At 44.1% G+C, this 16,283-nt stretch overlaps 1 protein-coding gene across 4 annotated transcripts in view; it reads right to left on the bottom strand.

Annotated features, from left to right (window-relative positions):
• The window catches only part of ZNF827 (zinc finger protein 827), a 176,825-nt gene that overhangs the window by 59,580 nt on the left and 100,962 nt on the right, over nt 1-16,283 (bottom strand). For all 4 annotated transcript variants that reach the window (XM_032633168.1, XM_032633169.1, XM_032633167.1 and 1 more), the window contains one exon: nt 1,719-1,822. In XM_032633168.1, coding sequence (XP_032489059.1) covers nt 1,719-1,822 — 104 coding nt within the window. The remainder of the gene's footprint in view (nt 1-1,718; nt 1,823-16,283) is intronic.

The raw sequence follows: 16,283 nt of genomic DNA, 5'->3' as shown, positions 1-16,283 counted from the left end.
AGACTGATTACCCCTCAAGAATGGTGGATTTACATTAAAAAAAAATCCCTGTTATGCTGACTTCTCCCCCCAAAATAAGAGTTAACTTTTTAAGGGTGAGTTTATCTAATTTGTAATAAAAGTCTGTGAAGCGCATCATAGCAAGTTCCCCACCTGACAACACAACACACATAGTTAAACATATTACTTTTTGAGGGCGAGCTGTAACTTGACCAATAAACACTTCTTAAAATATAGCCAAGCCGCACATTAAGCCAGCAATGCAGGGTTTGTATATACATCACGGGATGCTTGGCTGTATGGGTCACAGCATTCTGACAGGCAATTACTAGGCAGTTATTTTGACATTAGAAAGTCACAATCCATCAACTTAACAGCAGGGTGATAATTTGGGGAACAGGGAGATGGTTATTCAAAAAGACACTGTGGGAAGTAAACAGCAGTTCCAATAGCCCCTGTTTGAGAATGAAGGCATCAACTAACCAGAATTTCTTTCCACCTCTGGAACCAGGTATTATGTAACGTGTTTTTGTGTAAGCATGTTATTTATGGGGTTTGAATAGAAAAGCCCTGCCAGCCTAACAAGGACTCTTTGGAGATGAGAAGAAATGGATCTGCCATCACAAGACTAAAGAACGACAAAGAGTGGCCTCTTCCCCACTGTTTGTCACGGACCACTTCCAACGACCTGTGACATCCACAAGCCAGTATCTCAGAAGATGCTCCTTGGGTCTTTCTGAATCGCAAAACACTCAGCTCTGCAGCCGTTTGCATCTGTGACACGGGCTCCTTGCGTGTGAGGGGGACACTGGACTTTATTCTTGCAGGAATTCCTGGCCAACAACCCTGCTGTGAGCCCCTCGTGCACACATGTGGCCTTGGTCTCTCCTGGACACATGAACGGGTGTGGAGGCCACCAGGAGCTTCTGAAATTCTCTTAGTGACTGGGAGCTGAAAGCTTCCTGGCAGCTGGACTGGTGGTACTGGGGTAGGGAAGGGGTGGGAAGGGAGGAGGGACTCCAGGGCAGGGGTTCTCAAACGTTCTCATTTCATGACAACTCTGAGATGCACATGTTAAGTCCTGAGGGATGGCCATGCTGTTGGTAAGGGGACAGCAGGCACATCTTTCTTTCTGCTCGGAAAGGGAGGAATGAAAAAGGAAGTGTGGATAGGAAATTGTGCATTGAGGCCGAGGTGGCAAAAGGAAGTGGTAGACGGATCTATGCGGATCCTCTCAGAACAGAGGTGATATCTGGGTGGCAAGACTGTCGTAACAAGCTGTGTTGCTGCCATGGAAACCGAAGTGCTCTTTGTGGTGGCCCACACCCCCCCCAGGGTCACGATCTTCCCAGTCTGCGACTAGCGGTCTTGCCACCGCCCTCCTGCATCTTCCTGGCTGCCTGCCTAAAATACTGACAACGTGGAAAGCAAATTATTTCCAGGTTATACTTCGCTATTTCAAAGGAATTCACTCTGCGAATGAAACATCAGCCGATAAAGAACAATAAGCCCCCGCAGCGGAGAGCTTTCTTACTGTCTGCTTTTTCTTTTAACAAACTTTTGTGGCTATTTAAATTCTCTCTCTTCTCAAAAGCCTGGCTTCAGATGAGTAACTTCAGCCTATAAACTGAACCAACAGTACCTGAGAATCCACGCATTCCAGGAAAGTAATTTTTAAGCAACCATTAGTAGAAGCAAAATCGACAATGTTTCCATACCTGGAGCTGATATTCTTCCGTGAAGCACAGATTCACTGGGCAGCAGGTCTTTTGAGTTGGAGGTGAATGGTGATTGTCTAAAGGTATCTTCTGAAAAGAAAGGGCTGGGGGTGGGGAAGGAGGAGGGAAGTTTAGTAAATCAAAGTTATTTAAGATACCCAAAGCATCTGGCCCCAAATATATACGTATACACAAACAACATGTGGGTCAACATATTTTTAAAATGCTGTTTAGAGACTATAAGATTGTGCTTAAAATGGAGAGAGAGAGACTATATTACATCAGACAAGTGCCATCGGCACGTTCTGCCCATTGGTTGTATACTTAAGGTGAACAGATGAAACAACATCTTTGATACATTGTTAAACCCACTGTCAGGACAGCTGAGCAGTACATTTTACTTTTGCACTGTATGATCTGGGAGTGAGTTGCGCCTGAATGAAGACCAAGCACATGTGTCAGATCAGAAAAGCCTGTTTTGGAGGTCTTTCCAGAGTGGTGACAGATTTGCCCCAGCTCGCCCACACTGTGTCACCTGACCCCTCAGGGACCAATGGCACCCCTCCGAAGGGCAGATGGCTGGAGTCAGGGTCCGCCGAGCCGATGGAGACAACTCGCTGGTCCCCACAGGAACTGAGTCTGCATCCTACAACTGTCTTGGTTTGGAAGGAGTTAAAGCCAGCTAATGGGGCTGCCAGAAGGGACCCCGGGGAGCACTTTCATTTTTCAAGAAATTGAGGCTTTGACTTGAGTGATTCTAAGCTCCCCTAGTGACTCAGTGAGAACTAGACACCAAACACCCAGGCAGGGTTTTCCCCTTATACCACAGCCATAGTGAACACAAACACTTAGGCTGCTTTTAATCAGCGGATTTTAACCCAGTCATAGCCTCCATCTCCCATGCCTCTAAAGAAAATTATATTGCGATCACGTGTGAGAATACGGGAATACACAACAGAGTCCAACATGGAGCACGGGAAGCCCTATTACTGTACAACAGAGCAAATTTCACTCGGTGCACAGGTGGTGGAAGGTTCATAGGCGCCAGCAGTGCAGCCCAGAGCTAGCAGGAAGCCACCAGCACGCTGAGGCTGGAGAGACAAAAGGCAGAGAGAGGTAAATGGAGCCCAGGGAACTGAGGTCACCTGGTGGAAGCTGCAGGCAAGGTGAGCCTGCCCAGCAGGGAGCTGGGACCACAGAGGTGCAGCCGCAGCAGGAGGCAGACAGGGAGGGCAGGGAGGGAGGGAAATACCCCGCCTCTTTCTTAAGCCCCACCCCCACCACATCAAAGGCTCTGATTGGCTGAACCTTCCCGGAAGTCAGAGTCGTACAGCCTGCCGGATCGGCTCCTGCAAAACTGCAGATGGGGGAAGGAACAGATCTGGGGTCACGCAAAACTAGGACTCCCGTGACTGGTGCTGCTTTTCTAAACATGCCAAGAGGCTACCGGTTACTGTTATTAAATATTAAAAAGGAAAGATTACGATAAAAATGGAAGACATATCCATCTTTTAAAAATAAAACACACAGTTAACAGTATAGTTTCACATGACTCAGGCTAGATTTGATGCAACTTTGTGTGGCATGCTTTTTGGGTTTTTTTTCGTATTGTTTCTGATAATAAAATTTTAATCATTACCCTTTCCTCAGACTGTTTTATCTCTTTTTTTTTCACACACACACTGTATTTTATTTTTACAAGAGATAAATAAACTGACACCAAGCATTGTAAATGGATGACCACAACAGAAGCAACAATGATTGCAATTACCAAACACGAGACACACCCATACTATGTCATAATATTGACATTCAGTCCAGTAATCCTCCACTGTAACAGCTCCTTCACTTTGCAGTGAAAACTGATTTGTATATTTTTTGCCTCCGAGTCCTTGTGGGATTTTTTTTTTTATTATTTAAACAGAAAGTCACAAAAAGTATAATCATCCTCATCAGTTCACTCAGTCCCATGTGATTAATTTTTTTTATATTGATCTTTTGTTAGCACTTTTATGAATTCATCAGTTTTCCATTAGAGTTTGGAAAATGTGTGGCATGCTTTTTATTTGTATCTTAAACATAAAACAATTTAAACAGGCTTAAAAAGTGAACTGGCTATAGGCTAGTCAGTGATGGGGAGTGGGGAGACACGTTGTTTTGTGCCAAACAGGTCAAAACCTGCAAGTGATACAAAACTCGTGAAAGGATAAGGCAAGGCAGCATGGAGGCTAAGAGAGTGCACTTGAGAGTGGGCAGTTCTAGGTCCAGACTCCAGCTCCACCACTTACGGCTGTGTGACCTTGCACAAATCGCTTAACTTTTCTGAGCCTTCATTTCTTGTCTATAAAGTGGGACGTTAATAGCATCTATACCCACTCTAGGAGGACTGAGTAAGATGGTTCATGGAACGTGCTTTTCACAGTGTCTGGCAACCAGTAAGTGTTCGATCATCGTAAGCTGTTTTTATCTGTATCTCTGTCTAGCTCAAAAGGGAGCATAAATTAATCAACCTTTCCTCACGAGTCGACAAAAAGAATAGAGTTTCCTTGCATAAAATGCATGAAGGAAAGGTCACTCTGATATTGAAGGGTCCGTTGACCGCTGGAGAGATTCGGTTAATTTCTAACTCTTCCACAAAGAAGACTGTTTAGAATCAAAGAACTTCTAAGGAGGTAGAGCCCTTGGAGGATTGTTGGTCAGACCCAGAGCGTGAGATTTCTCGAATCCCACCTCCTCAGTTCTGAAGCATCTATACAAGATGACAATGACATCCTCGTGTTTGAGTGGACAGTTCACATGGGAACCACCACCGGCTGGCCCAAGGGCACAGGGTAAACGTCAGGCAATGGGCCTTCGGTTACCCTGGAATGACGCTAGAATCTGAGAGTTCAGGAAGCTCATGGAACTGTTTGGTCTGAAATGTGGAGACTTCCTTTGGGGACACCCAGATCCCCTAGAGAGGCCCCCTAAGGTATCTAGGAATATCACCCTTCTTGCCACAGAGAAAGGTGTGCACTGCCCTCCTTCCCTCAGTTTCGCAGTAACCATTTAGTGAGTGCTTGGGCATGCTAGGCACTGGGAACATAACGTCAGCAAAACTGGCTACGGCTGCAGATGTTAAGAGGGCTCAAAGACCTGCGTGGCTACCACGACTAGACTAACGCTGTGGAAGAGAGGGGAGCGGGGTCGCAGCGCGGGCCTGGCCAGGAGCGGCTTTCCTGCAGAAGCCACGGCTGAGCTGAGACCTGAATGGAGAGCAGGGTTGTCAGGGTTCCCAGTGTCTGGGGGAAGTGTCCCCTGCACAGTGAGAGGACACAGCCAGTCTGCGGAGCTGGATGAGGCTGGAATGCCGGGCAGGGTGCGCACACCGAGTTCAGGGATCCCGGCTTTGCCCTAACAGTCCAGGAAAGCCCGGCGGTGTGTTCAGTAAGGCGGGGACGCAGTATGATTTCAGTTTCAGGAAGCTCTGCCCGGTGGGTTGGAGAACCCAAGGCAGGTGGCCAGAGCAGCAATCCATAGGGGACATGGTGACTCTGGTGGCCAACACTGCAAAGCGGCAGCGACACAGGCAGATTGAAAAATAGTTTAAGAAATAGGGCAGGTAAAGACCACAGGTACATTTCCAACCAACCCGAAGGTTTCCAGGTGAACCAGGCAGAGGCGGCCACGCTACGTGCTGGGAAGAGCACCCTAGGTTTTGCTAGCTCTGCATCGTCACGTGTTCTCTTCAACAGGTTTTCACGCACATGCGGAGTGAAGCCCTATAACCATCTAGCCGCTCAGAAGAAACGGAGGCAATCGCTGAGGGAAACAACATTGCAAATAATTTTCTACCCTGGAGGCCAGCTTTCTCCTGTGTAGAAAAGAAAAGGTTTCTCCTGAAGAAGTGGAGAATTAGAAGGGAATCAGGCTGGATACTAGAAAAGCACAAAAGGACTGGCAATGTTAGGGGCAAAGAGTCAATGGAGAAACTTTGACAAGTCAAAGCAGCTTTAGACTGATGTAAGGTCTTATCTATAAAGAGAAGATACTACGTTAACAGAGCATGTCTCAGACCTGACACCCCGCTGCGATGCTCCACATTCGGATCCATTCACGCTGGGAAGTGAGAGTGCAGTGGTTTAGTGCTGAGTTTGGAGTCGGAAGGATCTGAGTCTGAATTCCACATCGGCCAGTTAATGGTGAAGTGATCTTTGTCAACAACCTCCCTAGCCTGTTTCATCATTGGAAAAGAGCTTTTAAAATACCATCTTTAAAAATAAATAAATAAATAAAATACCATCTTTATAGGGGAGCTGTAAAGGGTTAAATAAGATATTTCATGTTAAAGTTCTTAGTACATCATACATGCTCAATAAAAATGGCAACAAACACGTGTATTGCTTACTAAGCATCTGGCACTGCTCTAAAGGGCTGTGTGTATATTAACTCCATTGGATCCTCACAAGGACCCTCTATAGGGTGTCGACAATTACTATTATCATCCATATGTTACAGATGAAGAGACTCAGGTACAGAGAAGGTAAGTAGTTGTCCATGCCCGTGGGCTGAGACAGGATTGGAACCCAGGCATGGTGGCATCGCATTTTGCACCCTTGCCCATTAAGCTAAGCTACACTGCCTTTTGCTTGGTCTCTTAACATCTAGGGAACACATGGACAATACAAAGTCATGGATCCTTCTTGGAACTGACAGAACAAAAGGAAGAGACAGTGGAAGAAGGGAGGGAAGTGAGGTGGGAGTACTGTTTCAGTACGCAGAATCCTAGGTCACCAAAGAAAGGCTTTTTCAATTGAGAAATAGAAGATGTGAAAAATGATTTGGTTATCTTTAACTTTCTGCCTGTGTTCTGAGAACAGAAGACGCTGTACTTATAACTTGGCACCAAGGACTGTCATTCTCAGAATGTGGAGACGGTCATCCTTAGGTCCCCTTTCTTTTCCTGTGCCTCACAGGGTCTGTAAAGTGCAGAAGCCCATCTGCTCTCAGAGGACGTCCAGCTCTGTGGTGAACAAACCGGCCCCTCGTTCAGGCCACAGGGACTGTGGGTGATGGGAGAGGGTGGCGGGCAGAGAGGGGAGGCCCCGGAGGTACCCGATTCAGGATGCAGCGGGTCTGCACTTTTCAGGGAGGAAAAGAGTCAATGAACTGCAGATTTTACGACGTACTAGACTCTGAAGCGTGTGTGTACCGTCCTTCAACTGCTTAGATAGTTACCAATTCTCCCAGGAAAAAAGGAGCAAGCCTGCGAATGCCGCATGGTTCGTGCTCCCTGACTCAATTAGTCATTTTAGTGTGAAAAAGCCCCTCCACCAGAAAGAGAGCCTAGGAAGTGGAAAAGGCAAAATCCGTCCAGAAAATGATTTATTTCTAGTTCACAGTTTTCGGTAAAAAGTTGGTAGAGAAGCAGGTTGACTAATAGCTAATGGCGGAAGGGACTGTCACTTATTCTCATTTAACAAAATCACCACCTACCACAGTGGCTCCCTTTTGGTCCTGTACAACGACAGGCCACCTGAAGACTAGCTAACTCGTATAATCGATAAATACTCAGACACAGCATCTGGAAGATGTTGGTGTAGACTTAGAACTGCCAAACACCCCCATTACTTTTCCTGCCTTTTGTTACTTGGAAAAGACAAAATGTTTATTTATTCGAGTTTCTTTTCTGAATAAAAATGAAACGGACAATGAATGTGTATTTTGATTTTTCTCCTGCAGAAAATCTAAGGGTTAAAATATGAAGGGGCACTGGTGTCACAGTGACTGGACAATTCCAGGCATTAGATGGCATGCGCTGTGAGGTCAACAGCTCAGGGCTGCGGAAAGAAAAGATTTACAATAAATAATAAGAGTCCATAAAAGATTATGGCTCTAAATAGGGATACATTTTGCTAACTGCTGACTGTGGCACAAACATTTCCACCTTTAACATCCGAGTGCGGACAGGGAGTTCGGCTTCGTGCAAAACAGAAGACCCATCTACTTACAAACCATCCCCCCCGGGATGCCGCCACTGAAATCAACACGTTACGGGAATTCTTGTTTTGATGGCAAGAGCAAAGCAGAACAAGACAAAAAAGGAAAAGAATAAGGTGGATATAGTATGTAAGAGAAAGTTAAGAAAAAACAACTTTATGCTTAGTAGTGGCACTATAATTTAAAAGGAACACCAAAGAAGAAATTTTTTTTTTCCTTCTAAAAGACAATAACTTTTAGGACTGAACTTGGGGATGGCAAATAGAAAAGAAAGATTAAATAAGAAAAAAAGACTTTGCTCTGCAATGAATTTGTCCTCAGACTCTAGAAAGATCTACATATTTCAGAGTAGAATGAAATTCCATTAAATGTAAGCGTTACGGGCAAATCATCCTGAAGTGATATTCTGACTTCAATCCGCACACAGACAAAATTTTCTTTAATCAGTAAAAAAGATGGTGTTTTTTCAAGTAAAAGTACTTAATTATTTATTCAGCCATGTATCATATAACATAACAGGGCTTCTGGATTTTTTCCTAAGAGCTGGTTAAATATGTCCAAAAGAATGTTGGTTAATTTTTATTTCATTTTGTTTTATTTTAAGGAAATTTTAAGACCAAATTATCTGACTTAGATATTTCGGAGAAGCTATATATTGCGGAAGGAGAGCCAGAGCCCCCTTCTGGGGTGGGAAAGTTCTGTGGAAGCCAATGTTTTCCCTCTGCAGCGCTACCTGCCTCCCAGCAGACCCCAGCCCCTGGGCCACCGCACCAGATGGCCATCTGTCCGTCCTGGTAACAGGGCTGCCTCAATCTCTACTTAGCCCCAGCTCTCAAGTCAGGACACTGCAACACTTGTTTTCTGTATGGATGTATCAGGTTAATTTTTTTAAGAACTGAAATTCCATACATTTATCAACAACCATTGTACTGACCTCCGAATCACTTAGACCCAGGAGTGACACATTGCATTAACATTCTGAAATAAGCAGGAGGCGTTAGTCAAGAAAACAATCCTCTATGCCGCCAAAAGCCTCAAGCAGAGACAGGCGACAGACTAAATTCTTCCAAGAATAAATCTCACTCTAGTCCCAAGACTTTCTGACTACACGTTATACGAATGTTGCAGATTGAAATGGATACAGGTAACTTCCACATGGGATCTTCAGGTATACATCTTGCAACCAAAGGAAATGAGAACAAACCGGAAACATTGTCTTTGAACAAAACTACACCTTGCTAACAATAACAGGTTATAGTCCTTGACACAGAACACAAAGGGTTGCGGTTTCCTTTTTTTTTTTTTAAAGCTTTTCAAACATATCTAGATAGGATTATTCGAAAATAAGGAACAGGGGAAATATTTGGATTAGTTATAACTATCTTCTCAAAATTTCTTCAAGTACTTTAAGGTCAGAAGAAACTTTCTGAGAAGCTGTACTAGCTTGCATGAAAATATGCTCACAACTGAAAAACAAACATACTTTATTTTTAGATATTCCATTTTTAAAAAAAGATCAAATAACATTATTTCAAGTTAATTTTCATGATTAATGCAATTTTCTTTAGGTGGTGCTTATTTTTTTTCTCAAATGTTACTGTCCTTGGGTATTTGCTAATAATTTGTAACAGAATAATGGATGCTCACTATTTCTTTTGTATATATTTACATATCTGTATGTTCTGAAACATATTTATAAGTCATCATATTTGAAATATATTAACTGCTTAGGTCTACCGATTTTTGTAAAAGGATTTTGAGCTCTCTTTGCAACCCGGGTAAGGTCCTTTTGCTCCAGTATAGCGATCTCTATGTGTCACTGCAGACAGTAGGTGGTCATCCTACCTGCCCGCTTGGGCCCTCATTTCATTTTGGATGAGATTGGGTAGCTGCTTCTTCTGAAACGGGCCCAGATATCAACATTTTAGATATAAAAGTCAGTGCCAGTTTCCCTGTTAACTTTCTTGCAGTCAGTTAAAAAGGTGATCTATAATGAAAGAAAACATAGCTTTAGTGGCGCTCATGTATACTGTCCCTCCCGAGGACCCCTACTCTTGAATGATTTTATGTATTTACTTTTTTTTTTTTTTTTTTTCGGTACGCGGGCCTCTCACTGTTGTGGCCTCTCCTGTTGCAGAGCACAAGCTCCGGACGCCCAGGCTCAGCGGCCGTGGCTCACGGGCCCAGCCGCTCCGCGGCACGTGGGATCTTCCCGGACCGGGACACGAACCTACGTCCCCTGCATCGGCAGGCGGACTCTCAACCACTGCGCCACCAGGGAAGCCCTATTTACTTATTTGAATAAAAGAACCCTGGGTGGCAGCTCAGGGGATGTGGCGGTGGAGCAGAGTGCTCGAGATTAAAAACAACTGAGAGTCCCTGACCTGAGGACAACCTTGAGCATCTGAAACAGCAAGTTCCCTATTCAAGCTTAAAAGGGACACAACAGAGAAGCCCTCTCATGACCCCAGTGGGCTAGGCCTGGAAACCCAGTCATCCATCATGTTGGGGACACACATTTTCAAAGAAAGAAGGACTGTAGTGGGTGAAGCTTAAATGAATCGTTATACACTGGCAAGCTTCAGCCGGGGCATTTATCTCCAAATTGAGACTTGGCATTGCAGATTCAGTGGGTTTCTAAATGGGGCTTGTGGGCAGATGGAGAATCAAGGTCACTCCATCATTCGGCTACGCATATAGGCACCAGATTTTCTTTAATTTTTTGGAGGTCATAAGAAAGCCAAGATGTGCTTCTCCTCCTCATTGACACGGCTGTACACTTGGTTGGTGCTGATCAAACAGAACCTTCTTAGCAATTAAAAACCAATCGAATGTGTTGTTAATTTGCAAGGTATACAATGGTATTGCAGAAAATGTCCTTATTTTTTAGAGATATATATATCAAAGAATGTGGGAGTGAATGTCATGTCAGGGATGTGATCTAAAATATAAGGAAAAAAAGATTGGTGAAATAAGTGTAGCAAACATTTGTTCAATCTGGGTGGTGGGAATATGGTGGTTTATTGCATTATTCCTTTCACTTTGTTTTAAAATTTTTCATAATAAAAAAATCAGTATCAACAATCAAATAAAAAGTTCAACCCAGACAAACCACCAGACAGAATAATAAGTGACGATTAAAAAAATACAAGGGGCTTCCCTGGTGGCGCAGTGGTTGAGAGTCCACCTGCCGATGCAGGGGACACGGGTTCGTGCCCCGGTCCGGGAGGATCCCACGTGCCGCGGAGCGGCTGGGCCCATGAGCCATGGCCACTGAGCCTGCGTGTCCGGAGCCTGTGCTCCGCAACGGGAGAGGCCACAACAGTGAGAGGCCCACGTACTGCAAGAAAACCAAAAAAGAAACCAAAAATAAAACCCCAAAAAGAACAAATAAAAATGTCTCTTCATGAATAAAATGCTTGATATCACCAGGAATCAATAAATGAAAAGGTTTTAACTATAAGATATACTTTTTAACCTCTCAATCGGTAAAAAAAAATGTTTTTAATGATAAAGCACAGAGACCTTTAAAATATTCTCTCATTAGCTTCTGGTAAAATTGTAGATTCAACCTTTTTGAAAGTCAATTAGACAATTCATAGCAAATGCCTGAAACCTGCGAATGTTTTCTTGAGTCAATTTATCCCAGAATTAGCAGCAACTTGAAAAACAAAACCAAACCAAACCCTTGATATCCAATAATAGGAGATGTATTAAATAAATTATGACATGCAAATATGAAAAGAATAATATTGGGTTATGTTTACTGACATGGAAAGAAATCCTTAATATATTACTAGGTAAAAGAGAAGATTATAAAACTGTATATATAGTAGGATTCAGTTTTGATAGGAAAGGATACATCTATAAATAGATAAAAATTCAGCCAGGATACACACCACCAACTTAGCAGTGGCTGCTTCTAGGTAGCAGGATTGATTATAAGTGGGTATTTTTTCTTCTTTATGTTCTCCTATATTCTCTGAAAATAAAAGTTTGTTTGTTTGTTTGTTTGTTTGCGGTACGCGGGCCTTTCACTGTTGTGGCCTCTCCCGTTGCGGAGCACAGGCTCTGGACACACAGGCTCAGCGGCCATGGCTCACGGGCCCCGCCGCTCCGCGGCACGTGGAATCCTCCCGGACCAGGGCACGAACCCGTGTCCCCTGCATCGGCAGGCAGATTCTCAACCACTGTGCCACCAGGGAAGCCCTAAAAGTTATTTTTTAAACTTAAAACAAATGATTAAGATTTACTGTTCAGTATCCTTTATTTTTTAAAGAGACTCTTAGTCTTTTAAAGAGTAATCTGAAGGATGATTTAATTGAAGGCAGTTGTAAGAGACACAGGCGGGGGCAACTGTATCTAAATTCTGATCCCATTCATATCAGTCAACTTCAGTTGCAGAAGGCTGAGAGCCACGGAAGAAAAAGGCTGTTTAAAATACTGTAGAAGAAAAGTAGAACATTTTAGGGAGAATTCATTTTGGTAATGTTTTTAAATTTTCTTCTCTGAAAAGTACAGATGCCTTCTATTTAGGGCTGTCCTAGAGGCAGGCCAATCCGTGCAACCTAACACCACGTTTTCAAGGGACAATTCCTGTTGCTGCGGCTCGAGCATTCATCCACCGCGGAGCCAGGAAACTTCTCAGGACAAGTAGCACAATGCCAGGTCTTGTCGAGGGCGGCTGCGGCAGGGAGGCCAGACCTCGGGGAGCTGGAGCCAGGCGCAGCCGCGGAAGTGAACCTGCACGTCAGGATCCGTGAAATGTCAGCTCGTGGAGGGACCTGGATCTCCCGCAGGAATCTGACTTTGTACATAAACAAGGACAATGGGCTTCTGCCGAGGCGAGCAGAGCACAGATGAACTAACTCAGTCTTCTCTGCAGCGATGCGCGACCCTTTGTCCCGTGGAAGTTGAAGGTGACCCCAGTGAAATGTGGATGGGCCTTGGCCTGCTGCATCAGCCACCAGGGCTTTCCCTGCTAAACAGAGGTCAACCCCGGAATATTGGAGGTAACAACCATGGAGACACCCTTGAGAGAAAATCCCAGATTAGAAGAAGCTGGCATCTGAGCCACATGTCACATGTCACCTGTGCATGATCTGTCAAAGGAGGATGTCTACTTACAGAGGCTTACACATTTCTACCTCGTTCCTGACTGTTCTGAGCTGCACAAACAGATGGAACACAGTTGTAAGCCAGCAGAAATAAAGGTGGGAGAACCCAGGGAAATGAAGAAAAGAAAGGCACAGCCCTCTTCAGATCCTTGAAAAGAAGATTTAAACTCTTCACAGTGACACCGTATTAAAGAGTTCCGGAAGCACAGTGTCTCAACTATAACCGTTCAATGTAGAGGTCATGGGTGGGAGGAAAAACAGCAGAGCGTGACACCTACAGGACAATGGCGTATAGAAATAGAGAAAAGTACTGAGGAAAGTTTGGTGTGGTAAGAAGGAAGAAACCTCAAATGGCAGCAATGCACAAAGTAGTTTGAGGCTATATGTATTTAAAAAAAAAAAAAAGATCCACTGTTTAAAGGATGAGTTTTAACTTCTTTGAAAAATGAAAACTCAAAGATAAGTTGAGAAGGATGGACTGCCAGTGAAAAACTCTCCCGTCAACACTTGTGTCAGGGCAGCTACGTTCAGTGGTGCAGGCTGTGCGCTGCACAAAGGTACCTTACTGGGTGGGTGGGTGGGGCTGGGTACTTAACATCACAGACAACAAAGATTTACATATTTATTATGTCAGTATCCCAGTAGATGGCAGTGTCTTGAGCAAAGGCGCTTTAAAAACTTTTCAATGGCCCACCAACCAGCTTTGGCTTCACCAAAAAAGCACCGACTGTCCTAACTGGAGGGATTCCATGAAATTAGTAGCCATTTCCATTTTTTAGAAACAAAATTCTGTGCCTTTAATTTTAACGTTAGAAAATATAAAGGGTGAAGAGACTATAGGGAGAGCTACTCCAAAATCACCAATTTCATTTGCTCTGTTTCCTGTTTATTTTCTTAATTGCTTCCATCTAATCCAGTGTTCTTTCTGTGTCATCTTTTACTTCTCAAGGTAATGGAGCATGGTTCTCTTATGCCTTCTAAAAAATGAAAAGGGGAAATTGCACAGATTGAAGCAGCACATCACGCTCGTACAAATTTGTGCAATTTCTATTACTGACTCATAAATATTTAAGGACAGGCACCCAAACAATCACACCGGAAAATTCTGTATTGGACACTTCCAAGTACGTATGTCTTTTAGTAAACTCTGTAAGTGCCATTATCTAAATCACAGAAAAATAGCCCACATTTCAAATTCTGAAAACTGGGCAAATTAAATGTTGGTCAGCACAGCATGATAGGACTCTACCTTTCTGATTTTCCCACTTCTGCTTTTTGTCTAGTAATGGAGGAAAAAACCAATTCAGGTAAATACTTCCTTGCTTTTGGAATAGAGCAAGCCAGGTGTGAGAAGTTTTTCTTATAGGCCTGCAATCTTATAGCCCCATGGACGCTGAATTATTAATGGGGAAGAGAGAGAACAAATAACCAAGAGAGGGTTCTTGGCAGCCATTGTTTGAAGTTCATGGTGTTACACAACATCGAGCATGTCCAATTCACCTGCCAGGAGCTATCTGATTCTTACTCTAGGGTTCCATTTTCCTATTTCGATCTTATCCAGCATCTGGTTGGGTGATGGTCCATGTCAGAAGATGTAGATCTTCTTTTTATTCCATTAAACTTTGGGATCTGGTTATGATATCATGCCTCATATATTTTCATCTACAAGTGATCATATTAGCTGGTTATCTGCTCCCAGCAGAACCTAGGCTTGTGCTGGGAAAGGAAATCGAAAAATCAAGATTGCGTTAGTCTCTTAAGCATTCAGTCCTTCTGTTCTCATGGGACTGGGCGGACCTTCTCCCCATCTCATTTGTCAGGTAGAATGGCATTAAGAATGCCACCGGCTATCTCAAAGGGGACGCACAGACTTCTTTACACTTAGGTTGAATTTTCTAGACTCTAAGGTTAAACAGGCAGACGAACTGCTGTTTAGCATTTACAGTGAAGCTCCATCTGAAGGACTGATTCAATGGAGGTGCTCCTAGGAGGGCACAGACAAGGGTGGAAGGAAGGGAAAGGTCAAGGCACTGGTGAGCAGGACCATGGGACCCAATCATCCCGGCTGCTAAGCAGACTGATTTCTCTGCCTGGCCACATGGGATACCCTGGTGGATAGTTTTCTCCTTTACTTTTGGGAAGATGATCCTAACTGAAGCAGCTGAGTCTAAGCTCTTAGGATAATTTTTTAAAAAGGCGTTCTCAAACCAGTTCTTCCAATGATGTCTAGGATTTGCTTCAAAATAATCTACAGGGAAGAAGAACAAAAGGAAGGGATGGATGAAACATGAATTGATAATTATTTAAACTTGATCATGGGTACATTCTCTGTTCTTGTATCTGTTTGAAATTTTCCATTGTAAGAGTTTTTGAAAAATGAGGTCAAGAGCCAATGATCCAGAAACTTGCTAGTTATTAGTTTCAACCCTTAGCTTTACCTAGAACTTCTTTTAAAAAATGGCTAACGGGGCTTCCCTGGTGGCGCAGTGGTTGAGAGTCCGCCTGCCGATGCAGGGGACACGGGTTCGTGCCCTGGTACGGGAGGATTCCACGTGCCGCGGAGCGGCTGGGCCCGTGAGCCATGGCCACTGAGCCTGCGCGTCCGGAGCCTGTGCTCCGCAACGGGAGAGGCCACAGCAGTGAGAGGCCCGCGTACCACACACACACACAAAAAAAATGGCTAACAAGGAATGCTGTCCAACATCATTTTCTCTTTCCATGTCTCCCCATCTTATAATCGAGGAATTAACAAACAGCAGAATGGCCAATGGACAGCTGTGACGAGGGAGGACTGGATGAGGACAGAGGTGCAGTCATCAGCCCTTATGGGATGGGGAGTTACCTGTACGCACATCCATGGGCTTCCTGTTGCCTTGGTGCCCGGACATGGAAACCAGCACCCCCATATCTCATTGGTAAGCACACATTGGAACTGCCAGAGACAGAGTGTTTCACACTTGGGTTGCTACACTTTTTCTTCATTCTTGTGTTTGGCATGAGAGTCAAGATTAATAATGATTAACAACAGTGGGGAAAGTTGTGGGTTGATAAAGGACAGAGGGAGAATTGGAGAGGATCAGTTTCTTTTTTCAGCATTGCACGTCTCTTTTCTCCTCTGGTTCCCCTGGATCTCCAGATCACAGAGGCAGATCTCACTGAGTGGAAGGGCTCAGGCACCCATCAGCATTTGGAAGTGCCTGATCTCAATACTGTGCTGAGGCCGGCGCCCAACGCTGCTCTTCACAAGTCAGCTATCTTAAATGTGCCCAGCAACTCTGAAACATGGACAATTCCGAACTTTGATTCCCACGATGAGCCATCGCTCTGGACAGTCAGCTTCTTCCAGGAAATGAAACGTGGCAGATCTGATAACTAACCAAACATCCCACTAAGTACTTAAAAAATCTGCAGGTATGGGAAGTTGGAGGCTCGATGTAAATCTGTCTGGAAAGTATCACAGATCATAGCT

This window comes from Phocoena sinus, chromosome 5 (genome assembly GCF_008692025.1).
Source record: "Phocoena sinus isolate mPhoSin1 chromosome 5, mPhoSin1.pri, whole genome shotgun sequence".
NCBI classification, from domain to species: Eukaryota; Metazoa; Chordata; class Mammalia; order Artiodactyla; family Phocoenidae; genus Phocoena; species Phocoena sinus.
The sequence above is the reverse complement of the archived record's forward strand: the minus strand, read 5'-3'. Positions and strand labels throughout refer to the sequence as shown.